Source organism: Herpailurus yagouaroundi, unplaced genomic scaffold (genome assembly GCF_014898765.1).
Source record: "Herpailurus yagouaroundi ecotype Mexico unplaced genomic scaffold, PumYag 28, whole genome shotgun sequence".
Taxonomy (NCBI): Eukaryota; Metazoa; Chordata; class Mammalia; order Carnivora; family Felidae; genus Herpailurus; species Herpailurus yagouaroundi.
The window spans coordinates 82,008,131-82,023,736 of record NW_024412376.1 but is presented as its reverse complement, the minus strand read 5'-3'; the positions used below and the strand labels follow the sequence as shown (position 1 = coordinate 82,023,736).

The 15,606-nt window shown below is 37.6% G+C and overlaps 1 protein-coding gene across 4 annotated transcripts in view; it reads right to left on the bottom strand.

Annotated features, from left to right (window-relative positions):
* Window positions 1-15,606, bottom strand: part of MANBA (mannosidase beta) — a 113,293-nt gene that overhangs the window by 50,562 nt on the left and 47,125 nt on the right. For all 4 annotated transcript variants that reach the window (XM_040477296.1, XM_040477311.1, XM_040477305.1 and 1 more), the window contains exon 7: window positions 14,498-14,608. In XM_040477296.1, the coding sequence (XP_040333230.1) occupies window positions 14,498-14,608 (111 nt within the window). The remainder of the gene's footprint in view (window positions 1-14,497; window positions 14,609-15,606) is intronic.

The following is a 15,606-nucleotide window of genomic DNA, read 5'->3' as shown; positions in this document are numbered from 1 at the left end:
CCATTTTGAGTCTTAACTTCTAAACATGTCAAGAACTTTGTCAAAATTGATCTTCTTTGCATGTATATGTTTTATAAAGACTATAGCCAGATTTGTCAATCTATCCTTGCATAGTTGATAGAAAAAACACCTTTTATAATTTAATTTAGAAATGTGTTTTCTTTTTTTAATTTTTAAATTATTGCTATTTTTTTTATTTGAGAGAGAGAGAGAGCACAAGTGGGGGAGAGGGGCAGAGGAAGAGAGAGAAAGAGAGAGAGAGAGAGAGAGAGAGAGAGAGAGAGAAAGAGAATTTTAAGCAGTCTCCACACTTGGTGTGGAGCCGAAAACAGGTCTCAATTCCAAAACTCTGGGATCATGAACTGAGCCAATATCAAGAGTCAGATGCTCAGCCAACTGAGCCACCCAAGCACCCCTAGAAACATGTTTTTTCAAATGAAGCCCAAAATATACAAATATTTTGGGAAAGTATTAGACATAAAGGCAAGTTTGACAGAGATTCATAAAAGTTCCACTTCTCATTAAATTCCAAAAAATGCAGTAGTACCCATGCCTTTGTTTATTTAGATCCTCTCAAAATGTTTACAAATGCTTCTGGAGTGAAAAATTTCCACTTCCCAAGTATGTCTTCTGAAAGTAACAGAATTAGAGAGAATGGCTGAATGATAGTGAACACAGACATTATTTGATCCATGGCTTTAGAACAACTGTCCAGTTCTTGGTGAAAATGATTGGGCTAGGGGCACCTGGGTGGCTCAGTCCGTTAAGGGTCTGACTTCAGCTCATCTCGCAGTTCGTGAGCTCAAGCCCCATGTCAGGCTCTGTGCTGACAGCTCAGAGCCTGGAGCCTGCTTCAGATTCTGTGTCTCCCTCTCTCTGCCCCTCCCCTGCTCGCTCTCTCTCTCTCTCTCTCTCTCTCTCTCTCTCTCCCCCTCTTTCTCTCAAAAATAAACATTAAAAAATTTTTTTAAAAGAAAAGAAAATGATTGGGCTATTCAACATTGTTATTTTGCTTTGTAAGACTAGAATCTTTTGTTGTTTCTCTTGACACTCTTCTTCAGAATTTGATTTTTTTTTCTATGTAAATGTTCATTTCCTTGCATTTTTTTGTTGCATAGTAAATAGGCTTTGCCTTTCTGTGCACTCCAAAGAAAAGTTTGAAAGCTTGGTATTTCACTGTACATTGTTCAAGGCAGATTCTGGCTATCTGAAAATATGTTTGTATCTGATTAACCTCATCTAAACTTCTATACGGGGGGGGGGGGGGGTGGGGGGTGGAGATGACTGAAAAGGGAAAAACTGCGGTAGCCAAGAACATAATCTGAGCTGATTCTCATTTGTCCACATTTCTTTGTGTCACACAGTACTTCCAAGTTGAGATCAACTTTTCAAAATTTACTGTGCCCTAGCTTCATAATGAGCATTCCATCTTGTCTAGGAAAGACTTTCTGTAGCTTTTTCCAACAATGAGGTGAGATTAAAAAGAATGAGCAAAATTTTTCCAAAGTTCCAGAAAACATCACACATGAAGAAATCTTTCCAAAAAAAGAAAATTCCACAAGGTTGAAAGAATGATTTCCAGAAGACAGAAATAAGATCTGAGATCAATCTATTTGATTTTTGTATGAATTCCGCTGTGAATACTGGCCAGATATGCAGCGCTCTTATTTTGCTGACCACAACAGAGGTTTATGAAACAACCATCCAGTTGTTTCAAGATATCTTCTGTGAGTTCAGCTGCAGTCTTTCCAGAAATAGAAGAAGGACTTCTTTACTTCAACTCTTACCACCTTTTACACAGCAAATCTGATTACCTGACATATTTAATTTCTATGAAACATCTGAAGTGCTATCAACAAAGAAATCCAAGGTATGTGGGGTTTTTGTTTAATATCTGCCACAACTAAAGCCACCACTGGTGTCATGTTTCACTTTGATTCTTTCTTTAATTTTAAAACAATTAACAACAAATCAAGAATTTCAATTCCAGAGACATTAAGATTAGTAAAATATTTCATATATGAATTCAAATATGCACTTACCGAACAAAATATTACATACTGCACATCACAGTTCACACTGTCCTCTAAGTTTTTTTTTTTTTTAAACATAGGTTATTTTTTTAGAGCAGTTGAGATCCCTAACAAAATTGAGGGGAAGGTACAGAAACTTCCCATATCCCTCTTTGCCCCCAAAATGCACGGCCTCCCCCATTGCCAGCATCCTCCACTACAGTGGTACATTTGTTCCAACTGATGAACCTGGGCTGACACATCATTATCACCCAAAAGCCATACGTTACTTCATACTTCACTCGTGGTGCGTTACACTGTATAGGTTTGGACAAACGTGTAACTTGACATGTATGTATCATCACGGTATCATACAGAGTCTTTCACTGCCCTCACAATCCAGTATGCTTCACCTATTCATTGGTCCCTCTTTTTCACAGCCCCTGGCTACCACTTATCTTTTCACTGCCTCCAAAGTTTTGTCTTTCACAGAATGTCATATACTTGGAGTCATACCATATGTAGTCTTTTCAGATTGGCTTCTTAAGGTTCCTCCAAGTCTTTTCAGGGCTTCCGAGCTCATTTCTTTTCAGCATTCACTAATATTCCACTGTCTGGATCCACCAGGTCTATTTACCACCTCACTTACTGAAGGACACCTTGACTGCTTCCAATTTTGGGCAATTAGGAATAAAGCTGCTGTAAACATCTATGTACAGATTTTGTGTGGACGTAAGTTCTCACTCATGTAGGTAAATACTGAGCCAATTGATTGCTGGATCATATGGTAGGAGTATGTTTAGTTTTGTAAGAAACTACCAGACTGTGTTCCAAAGTGACTGGCTGTACCATTCTGCATTCCCACCAGCACGAATGAGAGTTCTTGTTGCTTCACATCCTTGTCAGCACTTAGAATTGTTAGTGTTCCAGGTTTTGGCCGTTCTAATAGGTGTGCAGTGCCATCTTGTGTTAATTTTCATTTCCTGATGACATGTGATATGAATAACTTTTCATATACTTATTTGTCATCTGTATCTCCTCATTGGTGAGGTTTCTGTTAAGGTCTTTGGCCCATTTTTTAATTGAATTATTTTCTTACTATTGAATTTTAAGAGCTCTACCTGGATATATTTTTAAAGTTTGTTTGTTTGTTTGTTTGTTTGTTTGTTTGTTTGTTTGTTTATTGAGAGAAAGAGACAGAGCACGCACCCGTGCAAGTGGGGGAGAAGCAAAGAGGAGAGAGAGAATCCCAAGCAGGCTTTGCACTGTCAGCACAGAGCCTGATGCGGGGCTCAAACCATGAACTGTGACATCATGACCTGAGCTGAAATCAAGAGTTGGATGCTTAACCAATTGAGCCACCCAGGCGCCCCTTTCCTGTATTTCATGTAACAAGATATATCTTTTACAACTATTTTCTCCCATCTGTGACTTGTCTTCTCATTCTCTTGACATTGTCTTCGGCAGAGCAGAAGTTTTTAATTTTAATAAAGTTCAGCCTATCAATTATTTCTATTTACAACTTTAAGCATAAAAATAAAACTCCAAAAAGGTCACACTAAAGTAACCCATGCTGAGTTTTTTCTTTCTTATAATCACTATGCTATTGCTGTTTCTAATCTACTTCTAAATGTAATATGTAATAAGACAGGGACTGAGGGTGTAAACTATGTGCACAACAATTTTAAACTGTTATAAACTTACTTTCAAAATGACTATGTGCAGCAGAGTCTCCATGAACCTGGGGACAACTATATAACTGAGAGTTCTCCAAATTTACTTCCATGTAGAATATAACATTTATTAAAGGGTTAATAATAAAAATGTGCTAAATTGAAGCATACATATATGTTATTGAAACTCAAGAACAATCGCACAGATGGGTAAAACTTAGACCAACAAAACATTTTGTGGGGAGGAGTATTTAATCACTGACATTATATAGAATTGTCAGACATACTACTAATAAAATATAGGCCAATCTGTAGTCTACGCATAGTGTACCCACTTAACTGCCTGCAGATAGTTAGCGGGGCTAACTGCTCCCATTGCCCAGCTTGGATAAGCCACTGCCCATAGCCATTTTGGAAATGTTTAACTAAAATTCGACAGGAAGAAAGACAAAAGGAAATGTACTGAGATGAACAGTGTCCTTCAAAATTCCTGTCACTCAGAAATTCAGAATGTGATCTTATTTGGAAATAGGGTCTTTACATATATAATTGGTTATTAAAATGAAATTTTACTGGATTACGATGGGCCTTAATCCAATGGCTGGCATCTATGTAAGTAAAGCAGAGACACACATGGAGAGAAGGCCATATGATGACAGGGGCAGAGATTGAAGTAACGAACGCATCTACAAGCCAAGAAATGCCAAGGATTACCTACAACCACCAGAAGCCGGAAGAGGCACGGAAGGAACATGGCCTGCCAACATCTTGATTTTGGAATTCTAGCCTCCAGGATCGTGAGAAAGTTATTTTTGTTCTAAGCTATTCCATTTGTTATGGCTGCCCTAGGGAACAGAGGACATACAGAAGGAGACACACTTGACAATCTCTGTGAATTCTCTGTATTGATCAGAAGTACAGAGCGGTCAGAAATATAGCGTGATTATTCTGATTTCCCTATTTTTTTGGCTATGTACTTTTAAGGACTTTAGAGAGCCAAGAGCAGCACTTAGAAAGAAAAAGAAAGAAATCTCACTGGCATTGTGCTCTCTTTCTGCCCTGTAGATACTGCAAAGATGAAACTGGGAACTTAAGAAACAAAGAACAAAGCAAAGTTTGAAAAAAGAAGAGAGAGGAATAAATTTCCATTATTTTTCTAATTATACTAGCTAGAGGCAATCATTAACCTCTTCTTGCTTGGGAAATATGCAATGCAATTTCTAATTGTGGAATACATATTATTACATTATTTTTTCTATTTCCCTACAATAATTTAATTGGAGAATCTTGATGCCAGGTCAAATACAAACAACTACCTTCTGTTGCTTTTAGCAAGAAGATTTAGTTTTGGGGGCAAATACATGGGGGAATCTTATAAAATACAGTAAACTCTTGGTTTGCAAGCATAATTTCATTCTGGGAACATGCTTGTAATCCAAAGCACTTGTCTGTCAAAGCGAATTTCAAGAACCATTGGCTCAGTTGTGATCATGGGACATTTGGCATCACGTACTGCTCGTATCGCAAGGCATCACTCGTTCATCAAACTAAAATTTATTAGAAACGTTTGCTCATCTGGGGGAATACTCACAGAACAAGTTACTCCCAATCCAAGGTTTTACTGTAAATTACGCTAAAGAGAAATATCAACTAATTGATTTCCTATTTTTCCAGAAAGGCAAACCATGGTAGCCCTTCAAAAATACTTATTGTGCCTTTAACACATATTAGGTAGGTAATTCAAGTACAATCAATTTGTAGGATAAAAATAATCAATTAACCTGGGCTTAAAATGGCAAAACAGTGATTAGGAAGATTTTTTTATTCCATTTACCCCGAGCAGCCTCCCCCACTACACTTTTACACAAAACTTTCTTTGTTAAAAGAAAGCTGACTCCACCAGACTTGCATTCTAGGGTCCGTTTGAAAGGACTTGTTGGACAGAATTTATAATATCACAACACTTATCTTTTCATTTTTTAATTTATTTTTAAAGGACCTGCTACTTTTTTTTATATTACATACTTACAGTATGTGCCTCAAAGTTACTTATTTCAACAATGAAAAAAATTTTTTTCAGTCATCAAGATACACTTACCTGTTCACAAAGAAATGTAGTCCCTTCTTTTTTTTTTAATTTTTTTTTTAACGTTTTATTTATTTTTGAGACAGAGAGAGACAAAGCATGAACGGGGCAGGGGCAGAGAGAGAGGGAGACACAGAATCGGAAGCAGGCTCCAGGCTCTGAGCCATCAGCCCAGAGCCCGACGCGGGGCTCGAACTCACGGACCGCGAGATCATGACCTGAGCTGAAGCCTGACGCTTAACGGACTGAGCCACCCAGGTGCCCCGAAATGTAGTCCCTTCTTACGAGATCCAGTCCATCTCTGCTGCATTGGCGGTATCCACAATTTGTAACTCCCCCAACACCTTTTGCCTCAGTCAATTGCGCTGCTGTCTTGGGACATACTCAGTAAATAAAAAATTAAAATGTGTATGTCTAACCTCAATGGAAGAGAGACAAGAAAGATATAAAACTAAAGCAAGATAGATTTCAATGAGATATTTTAAAAATCGGAATAGTTTTACATAAGGTAAGCCCAGGATACAAATGGAACCATCAGAATATAAGAGTGAGAGAGGTGAGATAAGGAGGAGCCAATAATCAGGGAAAAAAAAAGTCCTGCTACAAAAGCTAGTGTTGGGGAGCATGTGGGCACGTGGAGTAAAAGTGAAATATAAGCACTCTGGAAGGCACGTTTACATGCTCGATCAGAGCTGACCTACACATGCCCTATGATCTGGTGATACCACTTCCAGCAGAAATGCTGTTGGAAGCATATGTGCTCCAACTGATAATCAATAATGTTCATAGTAGCATTATTCAGAGTAGCCAAAATTGGAAACTACCTAAATTTCAAGAGCAGAATGTATAATACAATGAAATATCATACACCAATATAAACAAACTATAGCTACACACAACAACCTAGGTAAATGTCACAAATATAATGTTGAGCCAAATTAGCCAAACACAAAAGAATACACGCTATGTGGTTCTATGTACACAGGCAGACAAAAATAAACTATAGTGTCAGAAGGCAGGACAGTGGATCTTTGGGAAGGAGGAAGGGGCAGTGATTGGAGAGGCTCACAGAGGGTGGGGGGAGCTTCTGAGGTGCTAGCAATGCTCTATTTGTTGATCAGGATGACTGTTCTTTTTCTAATCATTCATTAAGCATTTCACATATGTTCTGTGTATTTTTCTATATATGTGTCATACTTCACGATAAATAGAAAATAAAACAAATTCCAATCCGACAGCATGGATGGACTTAGAGGGTATTATGTGTGTTTTTTTAATGTTTATTTAATTTTGAGAAATAGAGAGACAGAGAGACAGAGCACGAGCTGGGGAGGGGCAGGGAGAAAGGGAGACTCAGAGTCTGAAGCAGACTCAAGGCTCTGAGCTGTCAGCACAGAGCCTGACATAGGGCTCGAACTCACCGACTGCAAGATCATGACCTGAGCCAGTCAGAGGCTTAACCAACTAGGCCAACCAGGTGCCTGGAGGGCATTACGTTAAGTGAAATAAGTCAGATAGAAAAAGACAAATACCATATGATTTCACTTACATGTGGAATCTAAAGAACAAAGCAAACAAAAGCAGAAACAAACCCGTAAATACAGAGAACAAACTGATGGTTGTCAGTCAGGAGGGGGTGTGAGGTTGGGCAAAATGGGTGGAAGGGGAGTGGGAGGTATAGGCTTCCACTTACGGAATAAGTATGTCGTGGGCATAAAAGGCACAGCATAGGGAATATAGTTAATGGTTTTGCAATAGTGTGGCAGATGGTAGGTACACTTGTGAGCATATACACTTAAAACTAATGTAACATTGTGTGTCAACTATTCTTCAATTAAAAACAAAGGAGAAAAGAAAAGAAGTCCCACTCTGACATATTCCCACCACATAAAAGCTGGGAAGAAATAAGACTAAGAGATTCCTGCCAAGACACAGATAATGATGGCAAGTAGCTATCAAATTCTTTGCTTGTTGAAACACTGGTAAGTCTGAAACCATCCGAAAACATCAAGAACTTTAGGACTGGCAAGATACCGAATTCCCTGTAAGAACTACCCTGGAAACAAAGGTGAATCAGGTATTATCTCTCACTTACCAAATCTGTCACTAATCTATACTTACAATCTAAATTTCAAAAACAAACGCCAATTCCTGAAACTTCCAAAGAGCTCAAATTTTTGTTTCCTTCTAGTTTCCTCTTTTGAGCAAGCACAGAATTGTGGGGAGGCACAAAGATCATCTGATCCAACTTCTACCTTCCAAGCCAAGTGAACAAATAGACATAAATACTCTTCAAAGTCCCCACTGCAAATGGATGCTGAGGTGTTTGTTCCTCAGTTGCTCATTCTAGCGTGCACAACCTTGACCACCACATAACCTCTCCTGTGGGTGACCTTGGTCTCACGTGCTCTACCTTAAGTTTGCTTCGTTCTCCACTTCTATCCTATTACAGTGAATGAAAAATTTCATAAATAACAAGTTACAGAATTGGCAAACATGTCCTCAGCTCTACTACTCTTCATTTTAACATTCAAGTATTCTCAGATTTGGCCACCAGGAGCACATTAAACTGGTTCCTGGGTCCTTCTGACTTATCCCATCATTGTTGAGTACCTTCTTACTTTGTAGTGCAGCAAGATATTTTAAGTGCCAGCCCCAGCATTACTCAGCTCTCCAAAGAGCCCTGATCCCTTTAAGTAGACAGCTTTACCAAGATCTGAACAGTAGCTCTGTTGATTGTTACTATAGCACCACTGTTACAGTACCTGTGGGAAGGCCTGGAAAGAGCTAGGAAGTGTGTGTGTGTGTGTGTGTGTGTGTGTGTGTGTGTGTGGTGTGTGTGTCTGACTGAAAATAAACACACACACATGCATTTACATCTGTATTTATTTCTATTATTATCTATGTATGCTGAAAATCATGAGTTTACACTATTAGCTCCAATTCCAACCCATTCTAGCTTTTCTCTTTTCTGTATCTATACCACCTTCCTCCATCCATGAAAAAGCTGGATCTCAGTAGTTCAATATACCTACTTATGTGCACACTCTCCTGTATGTAACCAATCTTCTGACCCCAACTGGCCATCATTAACACTTGGCTCAGGTGTGGGTCCCACACCATTTCTAAGAGTCTCCTATACTCACTGGCTCTACTTCCTCACGTTGAGTCATTTTTTGACCCACCGCAATCTGACTTCCATTCTGGTCAGGTCTTGCAGTCATTTCCTTATTACCAAATCCAAAGAATATTTCTTACTCCTTTTCCAACTTGAGTTCCTTATAGCATTTGACACTCTTTGAACATACTTTCTTCCTCTGGCTTCTGTGACTCCCCCCTCAACTGGTTTTGCTTCTACTTCTTTGGTCATTTCTTCTTCAATTCCTTTATGGGCTTCTTTTCTCCTCCCACATTTAATTACCATGATTCCCTGGGATTTTGTCTTAGCACTCCTCCCCATGCAGTCCCCAAGTAGCTCATCCCCTCCCATGGCTAAAATGAACTTATTCTGTTGACTTATACATCTCTGTCTTTAATCCACATGTAATTCCTAAGATTCAGACCTATATAATGAAATGCCCATCAAATGTTACTCCTTGGCTATCTCTCAATCGCTCCATACAAAACACATCTAACACAGAAATAATTTCCACTCCATCCCATCTCTCAAACCTCTTCTTTCTGAGTAATTGAGTTCAAAGAACATAAATACAACCTGTTCAGTGGGCCAAACCAACGACTTAAGAACTATTCTTTATTTTTTTTTAAGTGTATTTATTTTGGAAGAGACAGAGACAGGGAGAGAGGAGCAAGAGCAGAGAGAGAGAGAGACAGAGAGGGAAAGAATCCCAAGCAGGCTCCACACTGTCAGCACAGAGCCCAAACTGTGAGATCATGACCTGGGCCAAGATCAAGAGTTGGGAGCTTAACCAACTGAGCCACCCAGGCGCCCCAAGAACCATTCTTAATTCATTCTTCTCTCCCATTCCCACATCAACAAGTCTGATGGTATCAACTCCTAAATCCCTCTCAAACTTATTTCCTCAGCAATTCTGTAGACTGAGACATCATCATTTTGGGCCTCAATCACCATCACAGTCTTCTAACTGGCCCCTCATTCTTGTCATTCTTCCAATCTGATCTGCACAATCTTTGTAAAACAAATATCATCATGGCTCTTTCCTTAAAACCCTTCAGAGAATTCCTACTGCCCTGAGGGCAGCCCAGTTCCTTCACATGGCTTACTAGGCCCTACGTGATCTTGCCTTAGCCTACCTTTATGATACCATCTCCTGTTCTACTTTAAACTCAAATGCAGCCACATTGAAATGACTTTCACCTCCAAAAACACACAATATTCCTTTGAGTCCCTGGGCCCTGACATATTCTTGTCCCTCTGCCTCTTTGCTACATTGCTTGGTCAAATTCTACTCATCCCTTAGACCATAGACATTACCTTCTCTGGAATCTCCCCAGAATGTTCCTGCTCTGTGCTTCTACAGTACTCCATATTTCTCCTTATTACACTTTATTGCAATTGCTTGCTTACTTATTTAATTTCCCAACCAAATTATTAGCTTTATTAAGGCTTCAGAGAGAAATGTCTTATTCGCTGCTCTATCACCAGAGCCTAGCAAAGTGGCTGAAACACAGTAGATGCTCCCTAAGTTTTTAGTAATGAATGAGTCTCAAAAGTAACAAACTCTATAGCAGCCACAACCAAATGGTACACTTCACAAACACACATTAACACAGGCATGGGGAAACACATCTTCCTTCACTCCTGTTGCTGGTCAATTTAAAAAATGGCATCTTTAAATGTAATAAACAATAATGCAACCATACCAGATTGAATGAAAAGAATTACTTCCCACAGTTAGAAAAGCACAGAAGTTCCTTTTCCTTCTCTAAAGTAAGTTGAAATGACTCATCATTTTTCACACTTTCGTGAAAATAACACACAACAAACTCAACATTTGAGGGAGCAGACATCTTCTACCAAAAGGGTTAGAATAAGCATGAATGTTTTGGCCCTTTAGACGGCTCTAGGACATTCTCCCTATCTACGCTACAGACACACGCGCACACACACTCACATACACAGTGTCACAGGAAATATAGAGCATGATTAAACAAAGGAAAAATAGATAATGAGCCTTTAAAAGGTATATTTCCAAATTTAGCATGGTGTCTGGCCCAAAGGAGAAGTAACACCAAATGTGAGAGATGACACCAGAGCATAGCCCCAGCCAACTCCAAACACCAAAGGTCGATGTTGGGGAAAGGAGAAAACCTATGAAGGGGATCAAGATTGCTACTACTTACTATACACCATTATAAGCCAGATTCAAGTAACTTCATCTTCACTGTCCTATTTTATATATAAAGAAATGGCACTTAAAGGACTAAATAAGTAGCCTACAGCTAATAAAAACCAAAGTGTAGTTCTTTCCAGTCCTTAGTGCTGAAACCCAAACCAGGCAAGACCTAGTCATTCCTTTAAAGTCAAATTTTCTTTTCAATATCCTCTAGCCTCTACCATAAGGCTTATTCACAGATTTAGAAATAAAACAGATGGTTATGGCTTCAAGGGGAAATATTTTTATTGTATTTTTTTAATTAATGGTCCCTGACAGATGGGGGTGGGCAAGATTTCTCTCTACAGGTACTTTGATTGCAATATTTTGGAGTACAGGGGCTATTTTTCCCCATTGTCCTCTCTAAATAGCTCCAGTTTCAATCTTGACTCAATTTTGGAATTTTTAAAGTGATATGGAAAGGCATATAGTGTGTGTGTGTGTGTGTGTGTGTGTGTGTGTGTGTATACACCCATATATATATAAAAATATATATGACCAATATAAGGTATGATGTATATGTACATATAATGTATGTATAATGACCTATATAAGATGTTTTTTTTTTTTATTTTAGAGAGATTTTATTTTATTTTTTACTTAGAAAGAGAGGGAGGGAGGGAGGGAGGGAAGGAGGGCAACAGCATGAGTGGGGAAGGGGCTGAGAGAGAGGGACAGAGAGACTCTTAAGCAGATTCCATGCCCAGCAGGGATCCCCATGTGAGACTCCATCTCACAACCATGAGATCATGACCTGAGCTGAAACCAAGAGTCAGATGCTTAACTGACCAAGGCACCCAGGAGTCCCTAATATGTTTTAATTCTAAAAGCAGAACTCAAGTACACTGCTTTGGAAAAGGGATCCTGAGGCTCACCTATCATTTTGCCTTTCAGAATCAGAGAGGCTTGAAGATATAAAGCACACTGCAAAAGGGGAAATGGATGAAAATGTATGCTCAATGGTCAGAATTTTAGTCCCCTTCTGCCACCAGACTCCCTGAATGGTAACAACCAATCTTATATTCCTCAGGCAAGAGGGTGGCAAAGCTAAACACACACACACACACACACACACACACACACACTCACGATCTATAGCTACTGACATGTGGGCACCACTACATGATAAAGCTGGGTTTCCACCTATATAATGAATATCGAACCTCATCTAGGATTTCTTATCTGCATTTTTGTGACTTTATCTTCAGAATGAATGGACACCAAGACAGAAACCAAAACAAATAAGAAAAATAAAGAAATATGGAAAACAAACAATGCAGAGAAAACTTCAAAAATACTTATAGTAATAATTAATATTCCAAGAGAAATGAGAAAATATTATAATTATAAAATTAAAATAGGATGCAATTTAAAAATAAAAAACCTTTTTAGAAAATTTTTAGGTGATAACAAAAATAAAGTATCTAATTTTAAAAACTGAAAATAAAATTAAGTAAATCTCCCAGAAGACCAAATAAAAAGACAAGATGGAATGCAGAAGGGCAAACCTAAGAATATTGCTCAATCCATGAGGTCCAATATCTGATTAACAGTTGTATCAAAAAATAAATAAATAAAACAAAGATAATAAATGAAAAATTATCAAAGATATAATAAAAGAAAATTTCCAGGTTGAGTTTCTAGACTGGAAGTGCTCACAAGTATAACTAGCATAACAACAATAACAACAATAAAATCCACTCATTTTCAAATTTTAAACTTTAGATTATCAGAAATAAATCCTAAAAGCTTCCAGAAGCAAACAAAAATAGTCCTATACAAGAAAACAACAATTAGAATGTAATTACATTTTAAAACAAAAGATTAAAAGCTAAAAGATAATGAAAAAATGTTTTCAAGATTCTGAAGGAAAATGATTTCCAACCTAGACTTCCATACACAGCCAAACTATCAAGTAACTGTGAAGACAGACTTTATGTATTTGCATGCTTACAAGTTCTCCAAAATGTTATCTTCTACATACCCATTCTCAGGAATCTATCGGAGAAAGTGTATCAGCAAAAGTGGAAAGTCAAATTAAAAAAAAGAAAAACATGGGTCCAAAGAAACAGAGTTCCATATTTAATCCAGAAGAAAAAAGAAGGGAATACTTAGAATTCCTAGAAGACAGATGAAGAAAATTCCAACAATAATAATAAAAGGAAGTTCCAGATCAACAGCTAAGTAGAAGTTCTAGAGAGTGACCAAGCAAGATCAGGGAGATGAAAAAAATGGCTCCAGGAGAGAGCGTTTTGGGAGATAGCAAAAATTAAAAGAATAATAATAGTAACAATAAACAAGGGATAGAACACCTAGTGAGTGTGACTAAACGTAAAAGGTATTTCAAATATGTCAGAAAGTTTGTACAGGATTTAGAGGAAGACAAAAGAAAAACAAAGCAACCGGTACATGAAGCAATTATTATTCTGAGTAATACAGAAAGTTGTACAAGAAAGGAAATATGATTTCAGCATACCATGTGATTCAGCTTTGAGTAGTATTTTCATAATATAATAATGTAAACACTGAATACTGAGTTAACAAAAATGGCCATTGGACAACACTGCGAGGGCAGAGGGAGGCAAAAATGTGTGTTTGGGGGGCAAGCAGGGGTCATCAGAGAGAATCATGTAGAAGAGAAATATCCTCATCCTCTAGGTTTGAAGTCAATAAGCAATACATCAAACTGCAAAATCAGAAAACATCAGTAGAAGCATGTTATTTAGGAAAATAAAGGTAAATAGAAGAAATAAGTAAAAGTTAAAAATGATTGATTCTGAGGAATAGAAAATAGGAATAGAAATAGGAAGAGCTGGGCAAGGGATTCTATTACTTTCTGGTAATATCTGAGCTTTAAAATTATTCATATGTGGGGCACCTGGGTGGCTCAGTCAGTTAAGCGTCCGACTTCAGCTGAGGTCATGATCTTGTGGTTCGTGAGTTTGAACCCCAATTTGGGCTCTGTGCTGACAGCTCAGAGCCTGTAGCCTGCTTCGGATCTGTGTCTCCCTCTCTCTGCCCTTCCCCCACTCATGCTCTGTCTCTCAAAAAATAAACATTAAAAAAATTTTTAATTAAAATTATACATATGTATTACTTTGATATAATGTGCAATTTAAAAACAATAGAATATTTATATATTATATAATATTTATATTAAAATAATTTGTAAAGTCTAATCCATTTATAAATATATAAATATACACACAGAGAAGTTTTGGAATGCATATAACTGTTACTAGTGACTCTCTCTGAGTGATAAGGTTATAGAAGTTTTGCTGGTTTCTTCTTTTCCTACAAAGATTTGTATTGTTATTTTAACAAGAAATACACTTTTTCTTGACAAAATATTTTAAAGTATTTGCTTACCTTAGCTGATTTTTCAATACTTAAGCCTCCATCCAACTTGAAAAGAACTGTCATATTATATCCAGTCTGGTTTCCATGTCCATGAGGCCACCAAGTTTCTACAGTAGCATTCTTTCAAGAAACAATTTAAGTCATTCTAAGTAATCTGTGGCATATTTTCAGCAAAATAATATAGTCATTCAGAACATTATATCAATGTATCATAGAGTCAAGCACAGAAATTCTAGGTTCTATGTTATGCCAAATTATACCAACCCATAGATAATACTTAAAAATCAACAGGCTAGGGGCGCCTGGGTGGCTCAATCAGTTAAGTGTCCAACTTTCGCTCAGGTCATGAACTCAGAGTTCATGAGTTCAAGCCCCGTGTCAGGCTCTGTACTGACAGCTCAGAGCCTGAAGCCTGCTTCAGATTCTTGTCTCCCTCTCTCTCTGCCCCCTCCCCGCTCACGCTGTCTCTCTCAAAAATAAATAAACATTTTTAAAAAATTAAAAAAAACAACGTGCTAGGTGTTTAGCATGGATTAATATACCAAAAGGGAAAGGAAATAACAGAATAACATGGGTTATCAGAAAAACAATTCTTTTCATTTCTAATACTGAAGCTTATTTTATTTTGTATTCTTAACATTTAGAACGGGACTTTGAGGTTGACTCTCCTTTTAAGCCCAGAACTAGAAACTGTTTTGAGTTCTTACTGTATCCAAACAGTAACTGAATGTTGATTTACTCCATCCTATTCGGTTCACAATGATCAATTCCAGTAATAACAAAAGGAAAAAGAAAAGGAAAAAAAAACAGCCCACTTTTACTGGTGAAAGATCATGAGTTTAGAATTAAAATTCTGTTTGTAAAATAGCGCCAATATTCAAAATAATTTACAAGTACCAATTACAATCGCTGTGTTTAAATGTAATGCTTAGTATGTATTTTGGATTCAGGATGCCACAAACAGTGCAGAAAAGTTAAAACACAACACACTTGCCTTCTTGAGAGGAAAGGATGTCAAATCACATATTCTCCATTTTCTTAATCTTAAAATTTGGAAAAATCATTCCTTAGCTCATAACACACACACAAATATGAGAGGTTAAAAGTGAAGGAAAAAT